General features: G+C 35.6%; 1 protein-coding gene across 1 annotated transcript in view; it reads left to right on the forward strand.

Moving 5' to 3' along the window:
* The window catches only part of LOC139694030 (organic cation transporter protein-like), a 33,458-nt gene that overhangs the window by 12,561 nt on the left and 1,788 nt on the right, over positions 1 to 19,109 (forward strand). The window contains exons 2-10 of the mRNA XM_071592428.1: positions 4,660 to 4,940; positions 7,614 to 7,733; positions 8,952 to 9,055; positions 9,236 to 9,390; positions 11,441 to 11,609; positions 13,010 to 13,244; positions 14,086 to 14,263; positions 14,770 to 14,898; positions 18,710 to 18,891. Of these exons, the coding sequence (XP_071448529.1) occupies positions 4,660 to 4,940; positions 7,614 to 7,733; positions 8,952 to 9,055; positions 9,236 to 9,390; positions 11,441 to 11,609; positions 13,010 to 13,244; positions 14,086 to 14,263; positions 14,770 to 14,898; positions 18,710 to 18,891 (1,553 nt within the window). The remainder of the gene's footprint in view (positions 1 to 4,659; positions 4,941 to 7,613; positions 7,734 to 8,951; positions 9,056 to 9,235; positions 9,391 to 11,440; positions 11,610 to 13,009; positions 13,245 to 14,085; positions 14,264 to 14,769; positions 14,899 to 18,709; positions 18,892 to 19,109) is intronic.

Raw genomic sequence — 19,109 nt, forward strand, 5'->3', positions numbered from 1 at the left:
AATTTGGAAGAATGCCAGTCAGTTGCGTTAAAATAGCAAAATGTTTATAGTAATATCTAGTAATATCCTACGTGCAAATTTACGTCAACGTGAATATTCATGTAAGATATGTATGGTAGGGTATGAATGTAAAATATTCTATTTAATTCTAATAGCCAAAAGACTGAAGTGACACACGAGAAAGAAGGCAACATTGGTAATAATCGCACTCTTAAATTTGAGAGTTTTTAATTAAATAGATCAAAAGCCTACACAAGAATTACGTACGACGGTCACTTCCAACAAATAGCCAACACATTTGAATGCAAATTTAGTGGGTTACAAGTGGCTGCTCCACCCTAATAACTTAAAAAATTTACGTCGAAAAGGGTACGTAAAGAAAAAAATCCTCGACTTCCGTCGTTTCTCATTTGTTTCTGCAATACTCTACATAACCAAAAGTTATCGTCACAAAATAAAAGTAATTGATTAACTTAACAAAAACATCTTTGGGGCGAGGCATGAACAGAACACAAAATAATAACCTGCGGTGGATTGAAATCTCCTTGTTTCTATCCGAATTCCCTATCATAGATAGCCGCAGTATTTGAATTGCAAAGTTATTATGAATTTTTTTGCGAAAATATCCTGATCAAAGCTTCAACCAATACGAATAATGAACCGAGGCAAACCAAGAAGGTACTTGAGACTTAACTCGTACTATGGAAAACTAGAAACAGCTTTCCGTCATACTAGTCGTACACGGATCTCGCGAAGTACATCAGTGCCACCACCTGCCTCATTAAAATTACAACAAATTACCCTTATTCTATTACAGAATAATGGCTATGGATCGAAGAAACCAATAAAGCATCCTTGGCGGTTCATTGCCTAGGGCCCGTTCCTCAAAGCTACAAAGATTTTTAGGTCCTCTGAATAAGTTTAAAATGTAACATAAAACATTTGAATCCGCAAATTGTGAAATGTAGACAAGTATAGAGTGATTCACTACATATAACCATCAGAAGACTCCTTTAAGCAAATTACGACCTTTAGGCTGACTTATAGATTTGAGGAGCCTATTCGTAGACAGTCGGCATGACTTCCTTCTTTCTTCCCACTGGTGTGGGAGGATTTCAACATCTTCTTCAGGGTTGCGCCACGGGAAGAAACGTCTCACAAACTTAAGTTTCTACCATGGATGTGACACAACTTGTCTTTTAAACTTTAAAAAATTATATTAAAAATTATTCCCTGTGTTTCATTCAGGATTTAAAATTAATTCATACTAAAAAAAATTGTGATATTATCTTAACCTTCGTGGTCACTGATCAAAATAAAACTAACAAATGGCTCTTAATTGGAACAATCTAGGGTTGTTACGACTGCGCTTCCGGTTGCTATACTAGTACACGGACAGCACAATCAAACGTCTATTAACTCCAGATCTGATGCTCATAGAATAATCTCATCGGCACTTGTGTAAGAGGAAGCAGAGAATAATCTACATCGGCGCCTGACACATCTGCTCTTTGCTTGACCCAATAAGTAGTTCAATTAGTTTTCGTAAGCCGCAGCCTGCAGATAATACAAGGACAGTTACATATGTGGGTCAATGTGTTAATCACTGGAAGCCTACGTTCAAATAAACATATTTCCAAAATAACCTCTATTCCCTAGACAAACTTTTTGATTATCCGTGCTTGTATTCCACAAAAAAATTGCTCTTCACTTTATTTAGACAGGAATTCATTTAAGCCAATCGAAAGAAAATAATTTCTGTCAGTATAGATTTTATGATGCAATTAAATCAAAAAGGTTAAGAGAAACACAAAGCGTTTTTTCGATGTGCGTAATTTAACAAGATAAAAGAGGGTTAAGACAACCTCAATGGACAGGAGTCGGTTCACCCAATAGTTAGTCAAAACCATTTAACATTTGCAATCATTTTAATGGACAAATGAATGTATATTCAAAATATATTCGAACCTCAATGGACAGGTGCCCTTTCATTCAATTGTTAATCAAAACCATTCAATATCTGGAATTATTTTAATGGGCAAATGAGAATCATGGCTTCGGTGTACTTTCAAAATATATTCGAAAAAAAGTACTGTCGACGGAAAGTTACCTTAACGGTCCTATCCAAACTTTATTCGCGCAATATAATAAATAAAAGAACCAATGCAAGGAATATAAGAAGTCGAGTTTAATATATTTAATAAACTATATCTTTCATACATTCTCTGGGTAAAATCCGTCTACAAATCGGGGTTGGGTAATGAGGAGAAAGGGGTGGCATTTTTCATTCTTGTGTTGGCATCAATTTCCATCAAAATCATGTAGATATATCTTAGACCTTTCTGCGCATAGTATGACTCTTGACAAAAGCACGTAATTTGTTTTCAAACGCGTGTAATGACATCCGCTCCACGTGACGCCGATTTAATATATGAAAGGAGTAGATTTCCGTTCATAACGGAAAGTGTTATTGTCGAACAGATGGAAAATGCACTCATTGCATAAAATCACCCACCGGAATTCCCCAACTCATACGAGGGCATCTCTTCGTAATGGTAGCATGAGTAGCTGAGTAACCGTGCCCTTTTCTACCCGTTCCTCGGGGACATTGCACGCGATTGGCTGACCCTGAGAAAGGGGTGAAACGGAATAAATAACCGGACGCGCGGAGAAATATAGCCCTTCAGAAATTCTCTGGACTGACAGTCCTCCCGTTTCCCTGAGTGAATCAGCTTTTTAAGACTTTTTGGAGCTAGAGGTTGACCTCCGAGAAAACAAGAATGAATGAAAGCGTCGAAAGATTAGCAGAGCCGTCTCTATGAGAGCGTTCTCGGAGATGGAGCAATTCAACTCAATTGCCTCTCCCCTCGATGGGAAGGACTGTTCTTTCGGCTCAATTACGAGTCCCTCTCTCCGGATACAGTTGCGTCGAATGCTAACAACAAAGACCCGAAGAAAATCCGATAGCAAAACTTTCCGTAATCAGAAAACTAATGTGTGTACAGTTCACGCCCGATTTATGCGCTGTCCGCTACCCAAGAAATTTATGGTGCCCATTTCAGGTAATCGCATGCCTATCTAATCATTGACTAATTTGTGCTAGCGATCATGAAGTATCGAATTTCACAAAGATGGTACCCTCTTACTGAAACACAAACTGACCCCAAAATGACTTAATAAATGAATTCTTCATGACGTAACGAGGAAGAAAAGAAATCAGAACAACCATATCCGACTGCACTAGGGAGGAAAAAGTATTTTCCTTTGGTCATTTTATATAGTCTGGTATGTTGTCATTAGCCTTAGTTAGAGTCCTCCTTATTAACAACAACTCCTCTTGCATGCGCACAGAAGGATCTCTCACTTATGTAGATCCCTCTTATTATCTAAATTATTTGAATCATTTTACATTTATTGTGACTAAAAATATTTATGTATTGTGACTAAAAATTGAGGAAAATTTGATTTTTTAAATTCAATTACTGGCCTGTAATCAATCCCTGCTACGCACTCTAGCTTGTAGGGTACCATGTGCATAGATAGAAGCAAAAACGCTCGAAAACCACACACTTAAAGCATCACATCGCATTAGTGTACCAAAAACCAATTCAGGAATTGTAAGGTGGATATTTTCAGACAGTATTTCATCTGTAACCGCCTCAGTCCCTAAAAATGACAAATTTGAAAAATGTAAATGGTTTAACATATTCAACCAACCATGGTAATCAACCCAGAGCCTGGTTTGATGAGAAGGTAGAATTTACCCTGAACTTCTTGGGCAAGTTAAATTAATATATCAGGGTATGGGGTGAGTAAATGCCCATCAAAATCACATCTTCACTGGCCTCCAATGGCTTATAATGGCTATTAATTCTCCACTAATCAAGTTATGAGTTTCAACTGTTTTGTAGCAATACTTTGCCAAAAACATGGCATATATTTCGTTTAATTATGGCAAGCTCATATGAACATTAAATTATGGAGGAAATTCTAATTCACTCACAAAAGCACAGAGCTTTTCACTTTTACAGATAGTCAAAGAGGTATTTATGTTCTTCTATCAATAGTCCATGTCAACCCATCATTTCTACCTATGACTCCTTCAGAGGAGAATCCTCATGTGAATCCAAAGTTAGCTGTGCAAAAGAGCGAATATACCGAGGATTGAGTGCACTGAAAATATTGAGTAGTTAGGGCACAGCAGCATTCAGTTTCTGCACATTGCTACAAATAATTTGAATTATGATGTACCCTGAACACACCTTAATCATATTTCAATGTTTGGTAGTTCTCGTGTTAAGATCTTTTGATTAATGATCCACAATTATAAATGCATGAAAAATGTTGCTAATAGACATTGGTTTTTCTCTTGTCATACACTTTAATGAACTCATTTGTGAAATTTGAAGGTCAACATTTCTTTCATTCATGTACTTATAAAATATAGTATCTTCTACCAAATATATTATGAAAGTACTCCCTATTACTTATATGCAAAACTTATTTTCAAAAGGAGATACTAGAATTTAGCATGGGAAAACTGTTTCACCAATTAATCATTCATAACCTACTTGCTTGTCAATTCCTCTAGCCTGACTACAAATAATTTTTCCTTACAAAATTATCAATTTTGATTAAATGATATTAACTTTTTTTTAGTGGGTGAAGATGGAAGAAAATCAAAAGGGAATGAAACAACAGTTGATACTGCTGATCCAAGTACAACAAATGAAAAGGAAAATATAGTCAAAGATGCCTTAGGAGATTTTGGATGGTGGCAAGCTCGTGTATGCATATGTCTTTCATTACTAAAACTTCCTGTTGCCTGGCATCAGCTGTCAATTGTGTTCCTAGCTCCACCTCCTGGTGACTTCTATTGCTCTGATGGAGGTTTTAATGAAACGGAAGGCATCTTCTCTCATAACACATCATCTAATGAGGTAAGATTTTCATGAATTTCAAAATTGTTATTGGTCCTGCAAAATCTGACCAGGGCATAGTCTTTGAAATATGCATGTGTGGAAAACAAGGCCCAGTGGAGCTGGAAATTTCCCCCACAGAATTCTTCGTGTGTACTGAAAGACATGTTTGTGATACCTAAGTTGAGTATCCATATCCTGGGGTGATTTAAGAATAACTAACTTTATGAAATTGACCAATTAAATACAATGAGCAAGGCAACATTTTCAGGGCTGCTTCCAGTATATATTTAGGTTCATAGCTATACAACATGTGTAAGCAAAAATACAATATAACACGTTAGAAGCCACTGACTTACGAATTGCATAATTACCAGTGAAGTATCGGTCGAATATTTATGAGGTAGGTCAGTGAATATACAAGATCTGTCCCAAAAGTAATGGGATTGAATCGATTAAAAAACATTATTGCCAGAATTTATACATTCACTCAAAAATCTTCCAAGTACCACCCTTGTGCTTCCACACACCACTGCCAGTGGGTTTTCCACGCCTCGTACGCCTTCTGAAAGGTGGTACCCGGATTGCTACTATGCTCTCTCGTCACGGCCCATTACAATGCTTCCACCAAGCCGTGGTGACGACCTTTTAGCACGGATTTGAGGTGGGTAAGAGGAAGACGTCTGGCAGGGCATTGTCTAAAAATTTGGATCCTCACTCACATGGTCGAAAAGCTCTCAGCAGATCCGCCTGCAAGTTTCCTTTTGTTCATCCTAAAGCACTTGCGGCACCAACTTTGCAAACACCTTTCTCATGCCCATGTTTTTGGTCACAAGTTGATGCACAAAATTTTTAGGAGTGCCAATGTCATCAGAAACCATGCGAACACTTAGTCTGTAATCCCTGCCCAACAAAGCCTTCACTCTTGCAAAATTTTCGTCACTTTTTAAGATCAAAGGGCATCCTGAACGTTCAGCGTCTTCAACACTTTCTCTACCGACCCATAGCAACTTGTGCCACTCAAAAACACCTGATCTACCCATGGCGTTATCACCATTTTCACGCCAATATCACTAGTTTCACGCCAACTTTGACGGCATGGCAATTTTCCAATAACCGGATCATGATGGAGCGTAATGAGGTCATGTTATAGATGTTTTTCACAAATTTGCACTCTGCAAAGACTGGGAGCCAATTGTCTCTGGCATGCAGCCTTTCGTGGGACTTCCCTCCCTTGAAACCCCATAGAAACCACCGCGTGTCTATCTGTCTATCCAGGAAAAAATAAGTCATACTCCTTTTGGAACACGATTTGTAAATGTTCAATTCCTTGTCTTTCCATAAGAATAAATGTTCAATTCCATGTGAATTTCATAAATATACTTTGTGCCAGAAATAAAGTTGTGCACTGGCAATAAAATTTCAATTATTTTTACAATTAAAGAAAATTATTAGATACCAAAAGAATTTAGTGTTGAGGTGTAAGTGGTGATGACTGCTTCTCTCCTTTTCCCCTGGTCATATCTGCCAGTCCATGCCACCCAATCAATTTTAGATGATTACGCAAATAATGATATAACAATGAAACGATTTCGGAGGGTAAAAATCATTCCCCTTGACCTGGATTTGAACCCGGATCCCTTGATATCCACCCGAGTACTTAAACAGTTAAACTATAAGCTTAGGACGCCTCGATAGACGTCAACAAGCACTTGACCGGGCATCGAGGGATCCAGGTTTGAATACCAGTCAAAGCAAATAATTTTTACACTCTGAAATTGTTGCATTGTGTAATGCTCTGTCAATAGTTACTGTTGCGGCATCTCTGGCAGTTTCTTGGTATTAATAATAATTTAAAATAATTAAAAAATTAATTGAATGAATAAAAAGGGTATTGATGTGTTTTTTTGTTGTTATATGCATTGAGACTTACCAGAGGCAGAATTGGTATGAAGTAGAAACTACTGAAGCCAGAAATATGGGAATCACATTTTATAATGATCACCTTTTCACCAGTTAGCCCCTCTTTCAGCAGGAACCTACAATATGCAGATGGACAGTATATCCCTTAGTACGCTTCTTTTTTGCATGACTAAGCTGCATGTGGATCTATGACACATGGAAAGAAAATTTCAGACCAAAATCTTCAGGTAATCTATTTCAGGATTGTTTTTATTGCTTTTTGGGCAATCAAATTTTCAAAGAAAAATCATTTGATTTTAAAGTTCCACTTTTCTGCATTTTCCTTTTGCATAACAATATCTCTGTCCGTTGTTTTGAACTATTAAATTTTAAGATGGAAAACCTCTTTATCCAGGAAGTTCCAAAAAGATCTCTACAATTACACCCTTAGCAGGTTTCATTGTACATTCTAATTCTGATGAAATCTAGGTGGATGGGCTTTAAATTGCCTGGGCAGTTAGAAACCTAGGTCAACTACATATATCTCTACCTAGGCTATCCATCGGAGTACTTAAAATCTACCAGACTCTATTCCACTAAATAGGTACCCAAATGTCAATTACTTATAAAACCCATTGAGCATGGGGATCAAAACCCAAGTTTGCAAAACCCATTCATTTTTAGGATGACTCAGTTTTTTAAAGCCCTGTTTTTTTCTGCACCACAAATATATTAATGCCACATACATTAACTTATAAATAATACTGATAATTTTTACATACCTTGTTTTAGTTGGAAAAGTGCAATTATTATAAAACAGAATCTGACGGTGAAAGGAATTCTACAATATCTGTTCCTTGTCAGAGGTGGACCTATGATCACTCAATTTTTGAAGAAACTATTATATCTGAGGTAAGTATCCCAGTAACCAATTATTTTTTATTTATAAAATAACCCAAATTAATGAGTAATGTTTTATTTTAATATACATAAAGCAATAGAGATATTTCTGTTGCTTCAATTTTTTGTGATTTTTACCTATTTTAACATTTAAAATTTACTTACACTGAAATGATGCAATCTATATCTAATGAGCTTATGGAAGATCAACATTCATACTGGCTCATCACATACATACACTATGGCAAGTCTACACACTTTAATGACAGCTATTCATCATGAATTACAAAAATGATTAATGATGAAGGAATTGTGATTTTTTTCTGCTCCTAGAATAGAGATGGACACCACAATCATAGACTTAGGGTGTGGCTGTGATCTAATTTTTGAGGACACATGATATGTACAGGTATATAGTTGGTAATTTACTCTCATTAATTCTCTCAATATGACCAACCACAGAGCACACTTGTCTCACACTCATTCATCATTGGTGCATCCGAACCATATTATTTCATTACTGACTCATTCTTCGCTCTGTCTCACCCATTTTTATGACAATCACTCCAGAAATACCACATGCCTGGAATATTTAGCAACCATTTATGCATACCCTAATCTGTTCAAGTTTAGCAACCATGAAGTTATGCTAGGAGGAGTATCCCTTATACTCTTGGAGTTTTGCTGCTCAAGTCAAATGTTCTTTTTCTATACACACCATATGTGAAGAAAAACCATTTTGCTGGCATTTGCATGCTTAACCCCACAGTGGCATTAGAAATCCTTTTTGCCATGCACCTACCACTTACTTTTATCACCGCCACTGGTTCTATTATATCGCTATGTTTTTATTCAGCACTTTAGCAAATGCCTTCCTTAGTGTCAAGTGAGATCAAAACTAAAAAGAATATCCTTATAACTGGAAAATCCGAAATCGCATTTTTTATGCCTGGCTTTTAAGAATTTCCATTTTTTCACAAGTTTTTGTAGAAAAAAGCAATATCTGACTAATTTTCCAAACTGTGAAACCTCGTAAAAATGTGGGAGATGATATATTTTATCCTTTTTGCGGCTTCAAAAGCGTGAAAAATTGAGTATACTTCCTCATCACACTGATTCATGGCAAAATTGAACATTTGCAACACAGAATTTATTTCTTCATGCAATGTAGTGTAATTTTTTAATGTTGTATGCTCTAAAATTAATTGTGGAATTTATCTTTCTTCAAAGTGGAATCTCGTTTGTCATCACTCTCAATCAGCCAACATTGCCCAGACATCATTCATGCTAGGGATTTTGCTGGGAAATTTTGTATTTGGAATGATGTCAGACAAGTAAGTTCATAGGCTAGGGTCAGTAGTCCACCACTCTACCCACTGAACTATCAAATCCCTTTTCTATATAGTTGAACTATATAATAGATATGATATTAAAATATGATGAAAATTTACAAAATATTTTTCTGATCTCTCACCCTCCTGGAAATGCTGAAACTTCTCCCCTGCTTCTTCTAGATTTGGACGAAAAAACCCACTAATGGCAGCAATTGTACTGCAGACAGTAACTGGAATTGCAACAGCATACATCCCATGGTTTGAAGGATTTCTCTTCCTAAGATTCTTGCTGGCCTTTGCAACTGGAGGAACCATGATGACGAGTTTTGTAATCTGTAAGAGGAAATAACACTCGTAAATATCTACAAGAAGCATCCTGATATGGGCCAAATATTTTGAAACTGTTTTCCTTCATAACTGAAAATAATATCACCTAACAGTATCAGCTAGTGGTTCAAATATTAGTGTTTAATTGCAAAAACTAATATATATTTGATGGTTATAGTACACATACATGATAATTGATTTGCCCTAGGACCAGATAGTACAAAAGAAAAATTGCATGTTTAGTATAGGGCTTATATATAATGGGAATGAACAACACTAGTAACAAGAAAGATATTCACTGGTGCTAGAGAAGATCCTGTTCAGCAGTAGGCATTTCAGCTTACACTTAAAGGATGTAAGGCACATTTAAGTTTTAAATTCAGCCGGCAGAATGCTGTAGAAAATGAGACCCATAACTATATACTAAGTGTGTAGTATTGAAAATACATGACAGGTGTATAGGTTGCATCAATGGGATATAGATCACATAATTCCCAAATATAAGTACAAACACAGTTATGACAGGAGATTAATAAATACTTCAGTTTTACATTAATATGCATTTGCACTTTAATAACACTCATCCACCAGATATGCAATATACTCTTCTTGAATTGTGAAATTCTTGTCTCATTTTTTAAATGATTACGCAGATTGTAAAACGATTTTCTGCACGTGGATGTTGGTACTTTAGCTAACTTGACAGGTGTGATGTTTTCACATGTACATCTTAACATCTTCAGGTATTGTGACAGTGATAACTGTTATTCATTGTAAGTCACTCATACTTTCTTAGTTTTTCTTAGTATAAGCCACTGCATGATAAATATGTACTCAAGGTACAATTAAATTCCCAGATATTTAAGAAGAGGTTGGCCATATGCGCAATAAGGTTGATTATGTATGAGTCTTACTATTTTTCTAAATTGAAAATATTTCATTAAATGATGATGATGTGCATAAGATTACAATTCCATGAGAAATTACAGAGTAAAACAAGCCATAATAAAACATTTTTCGGACAACTAAATTACAGTGTGTTTTAGAACTGTTATCTATAGTAAAATGATTAATTTTCTTACATACCTGAAAGATATGTTTATCCCAATTAAGATGTTGGTTGATATGTAACCCAAAAAATTTTCCATCACCATGATATATCACACATCTTACTTTGAAAGTCAAAATCGTAAGTTATAGACTAGCTTGGAGAAAAGAACATTTCTGTTTTACCATTGTTTAGGACCATGCTATTATCATACTGTTACACCAGATATATACTTCCTTTATCCCCAGTTCATATTATGTACCCCTAGATAAGAACAGTATGCACGAAAGAAATGTGAAAGTTTACAAATAACATCATAGCAGCTTCATTTCAGTCAAGGTAATGATATAAAAAGGAAATTGGATGCATACGTACATGTACATTTGATGAAAAATTAATATTTTTCCAGGGGAAATTTATACTTGATTGATTTTGATTGAACTAAACTGCATTTAATGTTCAATAGACCTTTTTGAAATCCTGATGACAGCTATCCCTTCTGAGCCATGAACTAGAATAACAGGAGCTTAACAGCCTCATGAAAACTAAATTCAGTAATAAACCTATAAAAAATATCTGCTCATTAGCTCCAGTAGTTAAACCTAGACTTTGATATGAACCAATCTTCTTCACTCCACATAGCTAATATTTGCTCCACTTTCCTGTTCTTTGGAAATCCCAAGAAGCTATTTGGTTGGCATGACCATTCAATCAGCTACTCTTTTCAATGATGAATAGTCAGACGTTTTATAGTTTTAAGCTCTTGTGAAAGCAATTACCAATTTATTAAACCAAAAACATCTTGAGCCCCGACTTTATCTTCACCTAGCAGGAACAACATATTCCTAGCATGCAAAAAATTTCATTATGATCCAGTTTGTTTTTTATGAGCTTGGTGCGAAGGAGATCCCATCCTCAAGCCAAATTTATAAATAATTTTCTTACATGACAAATTTATCCTTGATTTAGGAATATCTGTAGGACTAATACATAAACAAATATTTTTATAGGCATGGAAGTTGTTGGCGGATGGTGGAGAACTGCAGCACCCATACTTTACCATCTCCCATTCAGTATTGGGCATTCATCACTTTCGGCTTTCTCATATAAATTTCGGCATTGGAGGGACTTCCAGTTAGCAATCTCCCTCCCATCAATACTGCTACTTTCTTACTGGTGGTGAGTGTTATTTCCAGCTTGCATGGTCACTAATATCTATTAGTTATGTACATGTAAATAGCTGAATTTAAAACTCAAATCTTCTTTTGTGGCAATATCTATAGGCAATAGCACAGCAAAAAACCTATCTCTAGACAATGGCATACATAACCATTAGAGTTCCAGGAAGGTAACTTTCAGGAATTAGAAATAATTAACAAAAAATTCAATCATTGACTTCTCATTATTCATGGTAAACCTCCTTGTTTACTGCCATGGTACTTATCACATGACCTTTTTTGGATTTTCACTTGGTTAAAGGTTGCAGAGACTTATATTACAGACTACACAAGTACTGAAAGCCATAGATATATGCCAAAACAGAAAGGATTAGTCCAATTGGGTCTGGATTGATTTCTTTACAAACTTATTCAGTCTCTTCTTAGTCAACACGTAAGTAATTAAGGTAGCCCAGAGCCGGTTGTTCCCTGGTGAGGGAAAAACTTCCCCATAAATCATTTTGAGGTAACCAGTGTGACTGTGTGCAAGTTCCTGAATATGATCCCTGGCGATATGGTTAATTTCCTTGTATACCTAATGAAGAAAACAACCCCTCCCCTCTCTGTAAATGTGAATGTCTTAGTGTTTTGAATGTGTATCCAATCACTGGCAAGAGATTAACTTGACCCGTAGGTCTCAACACCAATCCCAATATTCCCTTCCTTTCCTCCTTTTACAGTTGCATAAAAAAACCCTTAACGGCTAAAGGAAATATTATTTAATATAGTCAGTCTTATTTTTATGCTTTAATCTCTTTTATTCGTTTTTGTGCCTCATTAAATAACATTTATTAACTTTCAACAAATTATTATGAATAATGTTTTTCAGACATTTTAAATAAATTCTGCAATTCTCTTTATAATCGACAGGCAATACTCCTATGATATAAAGTAATTAGACATTGCACAAAAACGGTTAAGGCAATTTAAAAATACTATCAACAATACTAAGAATGAAGACAAGCCAAATATAATCAAGCAATAAAAATATTTTTTGTAAATAATAAATTTCCATGCTGGAAAAGTGTTCAAGGTATAAAATGGCCATGTAGCTTTTTGTAAAGGTATAAAATATTTGGAAATGCTTTTTGTGAATGATGCAATATCAGTAAATGTAAGACACAAATGAAATGCTATCACTGTCACAAGCACACAACCAATTTGGCTGGATCACAGTAACTCTAATATGTTAACCATCATTTCCTCATGTTAATTTCATTCAAGTCTGCCAGGGGTTAGTCGCATAATTTTACATTTACTGACTACTGACAGACCATTTTTCAAATTCTCTTGATATTTGCTCTCATATTATCTACTCAACTTGAATTCCTTAAAACAAAGTACCTATTTTCATATTTTTAGGCTGATTCCTGAATCACCTCGCTGGTTACTTGCCATGGGTCGTCACAAAGAGGCAAACAAGGTACTGACGGAAGCAGCCAAGACTAATGGCAGGAAATGGAACAGCATGCCTGCATCAAACATTGAAGGAAAATATCGCAAAAGAGAAGTGAATGAATCTGTCCACATTGAAAAAGGGGAAATAAATTCGAAGGAACTGAAATATCCCAAAGATTCTCCAGAAAAGTTACATGAGGTAGGAGGTTAAAGACAGTTTTTCATGAGCAGCATTTTGCAATTATATGGAATAGTGGCCATCAAAATAGTATCATAAGATAGATCCACTTGAGCCACGAGGGACCCTAGTGGGGATGAGTTTCTCCCCCCATTAGATGCTTGGTGAGGGCTCTTTGTGTACTATTGTGAAAGTTAGCTTTGTATCACAGAAATTTGTAAGCCCTAGTCGAAGTTTACTCTATAACTTTCAAAGTTAATTTTCTGAACACAATTTAAATTATTGTGGGAAAAATGCCAAGGTAAATCTTCATTTACTGGGGGATAACTGTAAATTATTATGCTGTGGGAAGTCATAAAAGACCATAGGTAAATAGAAATTATTACTGTTAGTGTGCATGCACTGTGGGAAAAGAGACAACCACTCCATTAAAGTTGACTTATCTCATGTGAAACTTTTAGCATGATGGTAAGCAAACCTCAAAAAAATGATGTAATCAGAAAATATGAAGTTTCTTTGTATCCCCTTCATCAATGACTGTGAGATAGACATTTGAAAGAAAGTGAAAATATATAGTTCTAAGAAGTATTAAAGTCTGTTATCAGGAGAATATAATAGTTGATGGGGTTGAATAATATACAAGGCCGCTGTTTGAGCATGCATAAGATCAATATTTCATCTATTGGTTTCAAACTCAAGGAGCAGTTTTGTCATACATGTACTTTTTTAAGTTATACAAGGTTTGTCCTATCCGGGAAAAAATAAGCCATACTAATTTTGGGACGGACCTTGTAAAAAATAAAGGTGGTTCATTTTCATATCTTATTGTATAAATGGGTTCTAATTCTTGTGTCTTGAACAGGAAAATGAGGAAAAACGAATTGGAGGAAATGTACTTGACTTATTTAAAACACCAAACTTGAGACGGAAAACATTAGTTGTAATGTACAGTTGGCTGGTTTGTGGATTGGGCTTTTTTGGAATTGCTCAGTACATGGGTCGTCTGGCGGGAAATATTTTCATCAATGTGGCAATATCAGGTAAGAAATAAACTTGCTGAATAATTATGAAAAAAGATTGAATTTGAGTGATTATTTTAAAATCCTCTTGAGAAAATACTTCCTCATGGTACACTGTTTTTGAAGTTTTCTACAAAATCCAACCTTGACACACTAAATGTTTTTACACAAAGCATTTAAGAGATAAAAAGATTTTGAAATGGACTATAATGCATAAGATGACAAATTTCTCTTTAGACTATTGCCAACAATTTGTATCATGAAATCACATATAAATGCAGCACAATCCTTTGGACAGATGGAAATTAAAAAAATCAGCATTTATTGCATTACCTAATCAGTCAAATTTCTGTTAGTATTTTTGAATTTAATTTTAAATTTTTTCTAAGGTAACTAATATTTCAGATCTTAATGATATGATTAAACATAGTATTTTAGCAAAACTCCTATAGGGTTAATAATAAACTGTTAGTATTGTCTTTGGATAACTTAAGAAGCATGCTTATTATGAAATTTTTAAAATCAAGGTGCCATTCAGATACCAGGAACAGTAGGATGTATGTATGCTATGTTTCACCTTGGACGCCGAACTACACTAACATCATCTCAGTTGCTAGCTGGAATTTCCTGTCTACTCATCACTATTGTTCCCAAAGGTAAGGGTAAATAAAATTAAACTTGATTATACTCTTAATGCTATGAAGATGAGATGTGTGGCTTAGCTATTTCATCATTCATCTTGTTCCCAAGACTGTCAAGGAATGAAATAATGTTTTGAGTGCGATGGAAGCATATGATGGCAGCTTGATAAATCATTGATGATACAAATTAATTGCTACAGCTTGAACCACACTGCTATTTATATTGGCTTAATCACCAACTAAATTACCTTTTGTGTTGAAAATTGTAGTTGTATTAATATGAAGAGTGTAGCCCCATGGATTGATTGAATGTAAAATAAATTTTATTGGATTGTCTATTCTCAGGAAGGGAAGCTAACATGAGACTCCAACATTCTATTTTTCAGCAATAAATTATGATTCCGCAAAACCAAGTAGATTTTAAACAGAATAAACTAACAGATGAGAAATAAATCATCTGGATCTTAAGTACTTAGCAACTTCAGGGCAGCCATTGAGGGTCTAACTATTTGGGGGAGATGCAATTTCCCCTCCTGCTCCCTCTGACTAGCAGTAGACAATATTACGAAAAGTTACATTTTAATTACATTCTGAGAAACTTTTATGCCCCTAGCTTACATGAAATTAACTTATACTGATTAATTTGGAGAGATAAATCTTAAAGAGATTTATGTACAGCTAACAGCTTATTGCCTAGGAAATATTTGGGACTTGGGTGTTTAGACAAAAGAAAGACCTTTTGTTCTCTTTGAAATCAGATCAAAATGTCCAATCAGGGATTAGGACATTAAAAAGCAAAAGAAACAAGAATGGTGCATGGTAGACAGGCATATACAGGTATAAGTGGATTTTGTACTCGGGACTCAATCCTTCCCCTGCCTAGTTCCCTCTCACCGTCTAAGGCAGATAAGTTTTTCAACCATCCTCTTCGACCTATTATGGTGTTGATACTAAATAACTATTCCCCCTATTCTTTAACTGTCAAAGGAGGCATTCATTAACTATGTGATGCATTTTTGACCACTTTTTGACCCTTCCCCACCTTCTTGATGCTTTATGGCATTTAAACATACCTCTTCTATGAGTTGGATTGGAGGGTCTTGTGTTATTCATTATAATAAGGAATGAAATTAGCTTATGGAATAAAAAGCTAAAATAAGTGGAAGAGTATTGTCATACAAATAAACATACGGAAAAGCAAGGAGGAGGTAACTAGTTGAATATACTAGGATAAGATACTCAAATAGAAGAAAAGTCTACGAACAGCTGTAAACACAAGCCTTGATATAAGGAAATATTTCCTTGTAAATCTGGAGCATGCTTCTTTGTGTTACTGACATATGGGCAATAAATGCAGATATCATAAAAGAGGATTGTAAACACTTGAAATGCATTGTTTCAGGGGATTGATAAAGATTAAATGGACAAATTAAATTACTAACAAAGAGTAGAGAGAGAATCCTAAGGAAAACTGGAGTAAGAAAGGATAAACTTGTCAGAAACGTTTTGTGACACAATGGTCTAATGAAGGCAATTTTCAGGATAAGTGTATGGGAAGAGATAGAGGAAGAACCAGGATGAGACACATACAACAAAATAATTTTAGATGTCAAAAACATTAATATGTAGGCATGAAAAGGCTAGCAGGCCAATAGAAAACATCTCATGTAGAAAATTGTGACTTTCCTTTTATGTGACATAATAAAGGATATGAACAATCAAACTCTGAAAGTTAAGGGTTAACTATTGTAAAGGAATGCATTTGGGCTAAAAAATAACTGAAGAGGAATAAAATGTTGACAAAAATGGTAAAGTAGATAATATGAGGATGCATTTCAACACCATGGTTAAGAAAATAAAGGCAAATAAGTCCCCAGGAATCATTAGTGTTGCTTTCAGAATAATTCAAATGGCTGGAAAGAAAAATTGCACCAAACTACTCCAACTTTAATGCAAAACACGCTCAATGTGTAAAATACAAAAGGGCTTCCAGTGAAATACATAAAACAAGAAATATAGAAAATGAGTTTTGCTCCACAAACAGATAGCCAAAACCTGTAACAATTGCTTCAAATTCACATGATAATGACAAAAAAAACCAGCTACCAATCTAAAGGTTGGTTTGATAGTTGAGATAGAGATAAACTCATTCTAAGCCCTTGATAGAAATTAAAATTCACCCATTCAGGCAAGGGGCTCAATGAATTTTCCTGTGCTACCTGCAGTTTCCCAGGAAGATCTGGTTTTAAAACATTATTTATTTGGGTGAAGCTAGAGGTTTACAAAGGCAATGGGAGTTGAGCTGTATGGTCAATAGTTAAGGTCTCCTTGCACTATGCTTCCACATCCCAGTGCCATTTTCTCCTTTCCCATCTCCATTTTCAAAATTATTTTGTGATGCCCATGTATTTCACAGAGTCTTGTGGCTGGGCTGAATGAGAATATGGTAAATTTACCTTTTACTTGCTTTATGAAATATGTTTCCAATCCTTAGCTTGGATGAATGTTGTAACCGTTCCTTTGAATTAAGAGCAGGGAAATTAGGTGGAATGATAGAATTAATGAGCAATTAGTCTTTTAAGAACACCTGGGAAAGTGTAGATTTGGGTGCATTTTTGCAGAGGGGAAGAGTCGGAGTTCCATGTGGTTATTTACCTATAAGGGAATGCAGAGATCATCTGTTTGTACTTCAGAAAATACTTCATGAATACTTAGTAGTAGTAGTATTTAGTGGAGGCGACCGACAGCTGAGGTCATTTGCACCATTAGGGATGGACAGGAAAGTATGAACGGTGGAGAGAAACCCAGCATCGGCATTAGCCTACTCTTTATGAAAGGCACCAAGGGATCCGCAGCTTAACGTCCCATCCGACGGTCGATGCACTCACTCAAAGTGCCCTCCACAAACCACCTCAAGTAGGGATTGAGATACCACTGAAAAATATTCAACACTGCCGGGATTTGAACCTGCGCCCACTGGGTGGGAAGCCAGTACGATAGCCACCGCACCAACTTGATCCCCTTTATGAATACCTGCTTATATATATGGGGAAATTGAAGTTGATTGTAACTTTACTGATTTGGAGGTTTTTGATATAGTAAATGGAGAGCATACAAGCTGTGGAAGAATATTATTAAATAGAATTATAATAACAATAGGACAAGTCTAAAACTAGTGGGACCTTGTGTGACTTGTCTTAAATAAGTCATGGCGTGAACCAAGGATATGTAATGTCACCATGGCTGTTCAATGTGTTATTGGATGCATATGTGGGAGATGAATGCATGGTCAAGCTAGGTGGAATGATTAAAGATTTAAATGTATCCATTCTCCTAAAAATAATCTTCCAGCTAGTCCAGTGGAGTAAAGTAACAAAAAGTTAAACCAACCCAAAAGAACCTTAACAGTACTTTCAGTAACATTTTTACAGAGAGCTAATTCTTTAATAATTTATTTTTTATCTCATGAGGTCCTGGGTAATCATTATCAAGTTCTTCATTAGGTGCATTTCTGAACATTAAGGCAGGTTGCAATTAATGCTACCCTTTCTTTAGTGTTGATGGGTTTACATTCTCTGAACCAAACCAAGGCACATCTTTTATATTTCTATGATAAAAACCTTAAGTCTGAATCCACCACATACAGAGAATTTCAGCTTTGGGCAAGGACATATTGACCAACATACATGGGTTGCAGGAAATTCAAATGCCCACTTGTTGTTATGTAGAAATTAAAAGATGTGCTAGACCATCAGTTTCCAGACATGAACAGCGCTAATGCCTCTCAAACAGTTTGACTAATCTCATTTCATTTTCCATGAAACAGGATATGAATGGTTGGTTGTGACCTTATCAGCATCTGGATTAATTGGGATGTCCAGTGCTTTTCCAACCAACTACTTGTATTCAGCTGAGCTGTTTCCTACTGTGGTCAGAAATGCAGGTGTTGGAGCAGCATCCATGTGTGCCAGGATTGGCTCATTGATAGCACCTTTTATCACCACCTTGGTGAGTATTTTCCTAATCAAAGAATGTAAAAATATTCATACATACAAGTATAACCCTTAACAACGACAGCAGAAGGGTTACATTTGGTAAGAAGTGTTTTGTGATATGTGAGCCAAGTCATCTTAGATAAGCACTAAAGAAGGAGGACATTTATTAAGGAAGATTATAAAATTCATGTCATTAGGCCCATTTTAGACAGAATTATTATGGCAGTATTA

Source organism: Hetaerina americana, unplaced genomic scaffold (genome assembly GCF_022747635.1).
Source record: "Hetaerina americana unplaced genomic scaffold, ioHetAmer1.1.p SCAF_5, whole genome shotgun sequence".
In the NCBI taxonomy this organism is placed as follows: domain Eukaryota; kingdom Metazoa; phylum Arthropoda; class Insecta; order Odonata; family Calopterygidae; genus Hetaerina; species Hetaerina americana.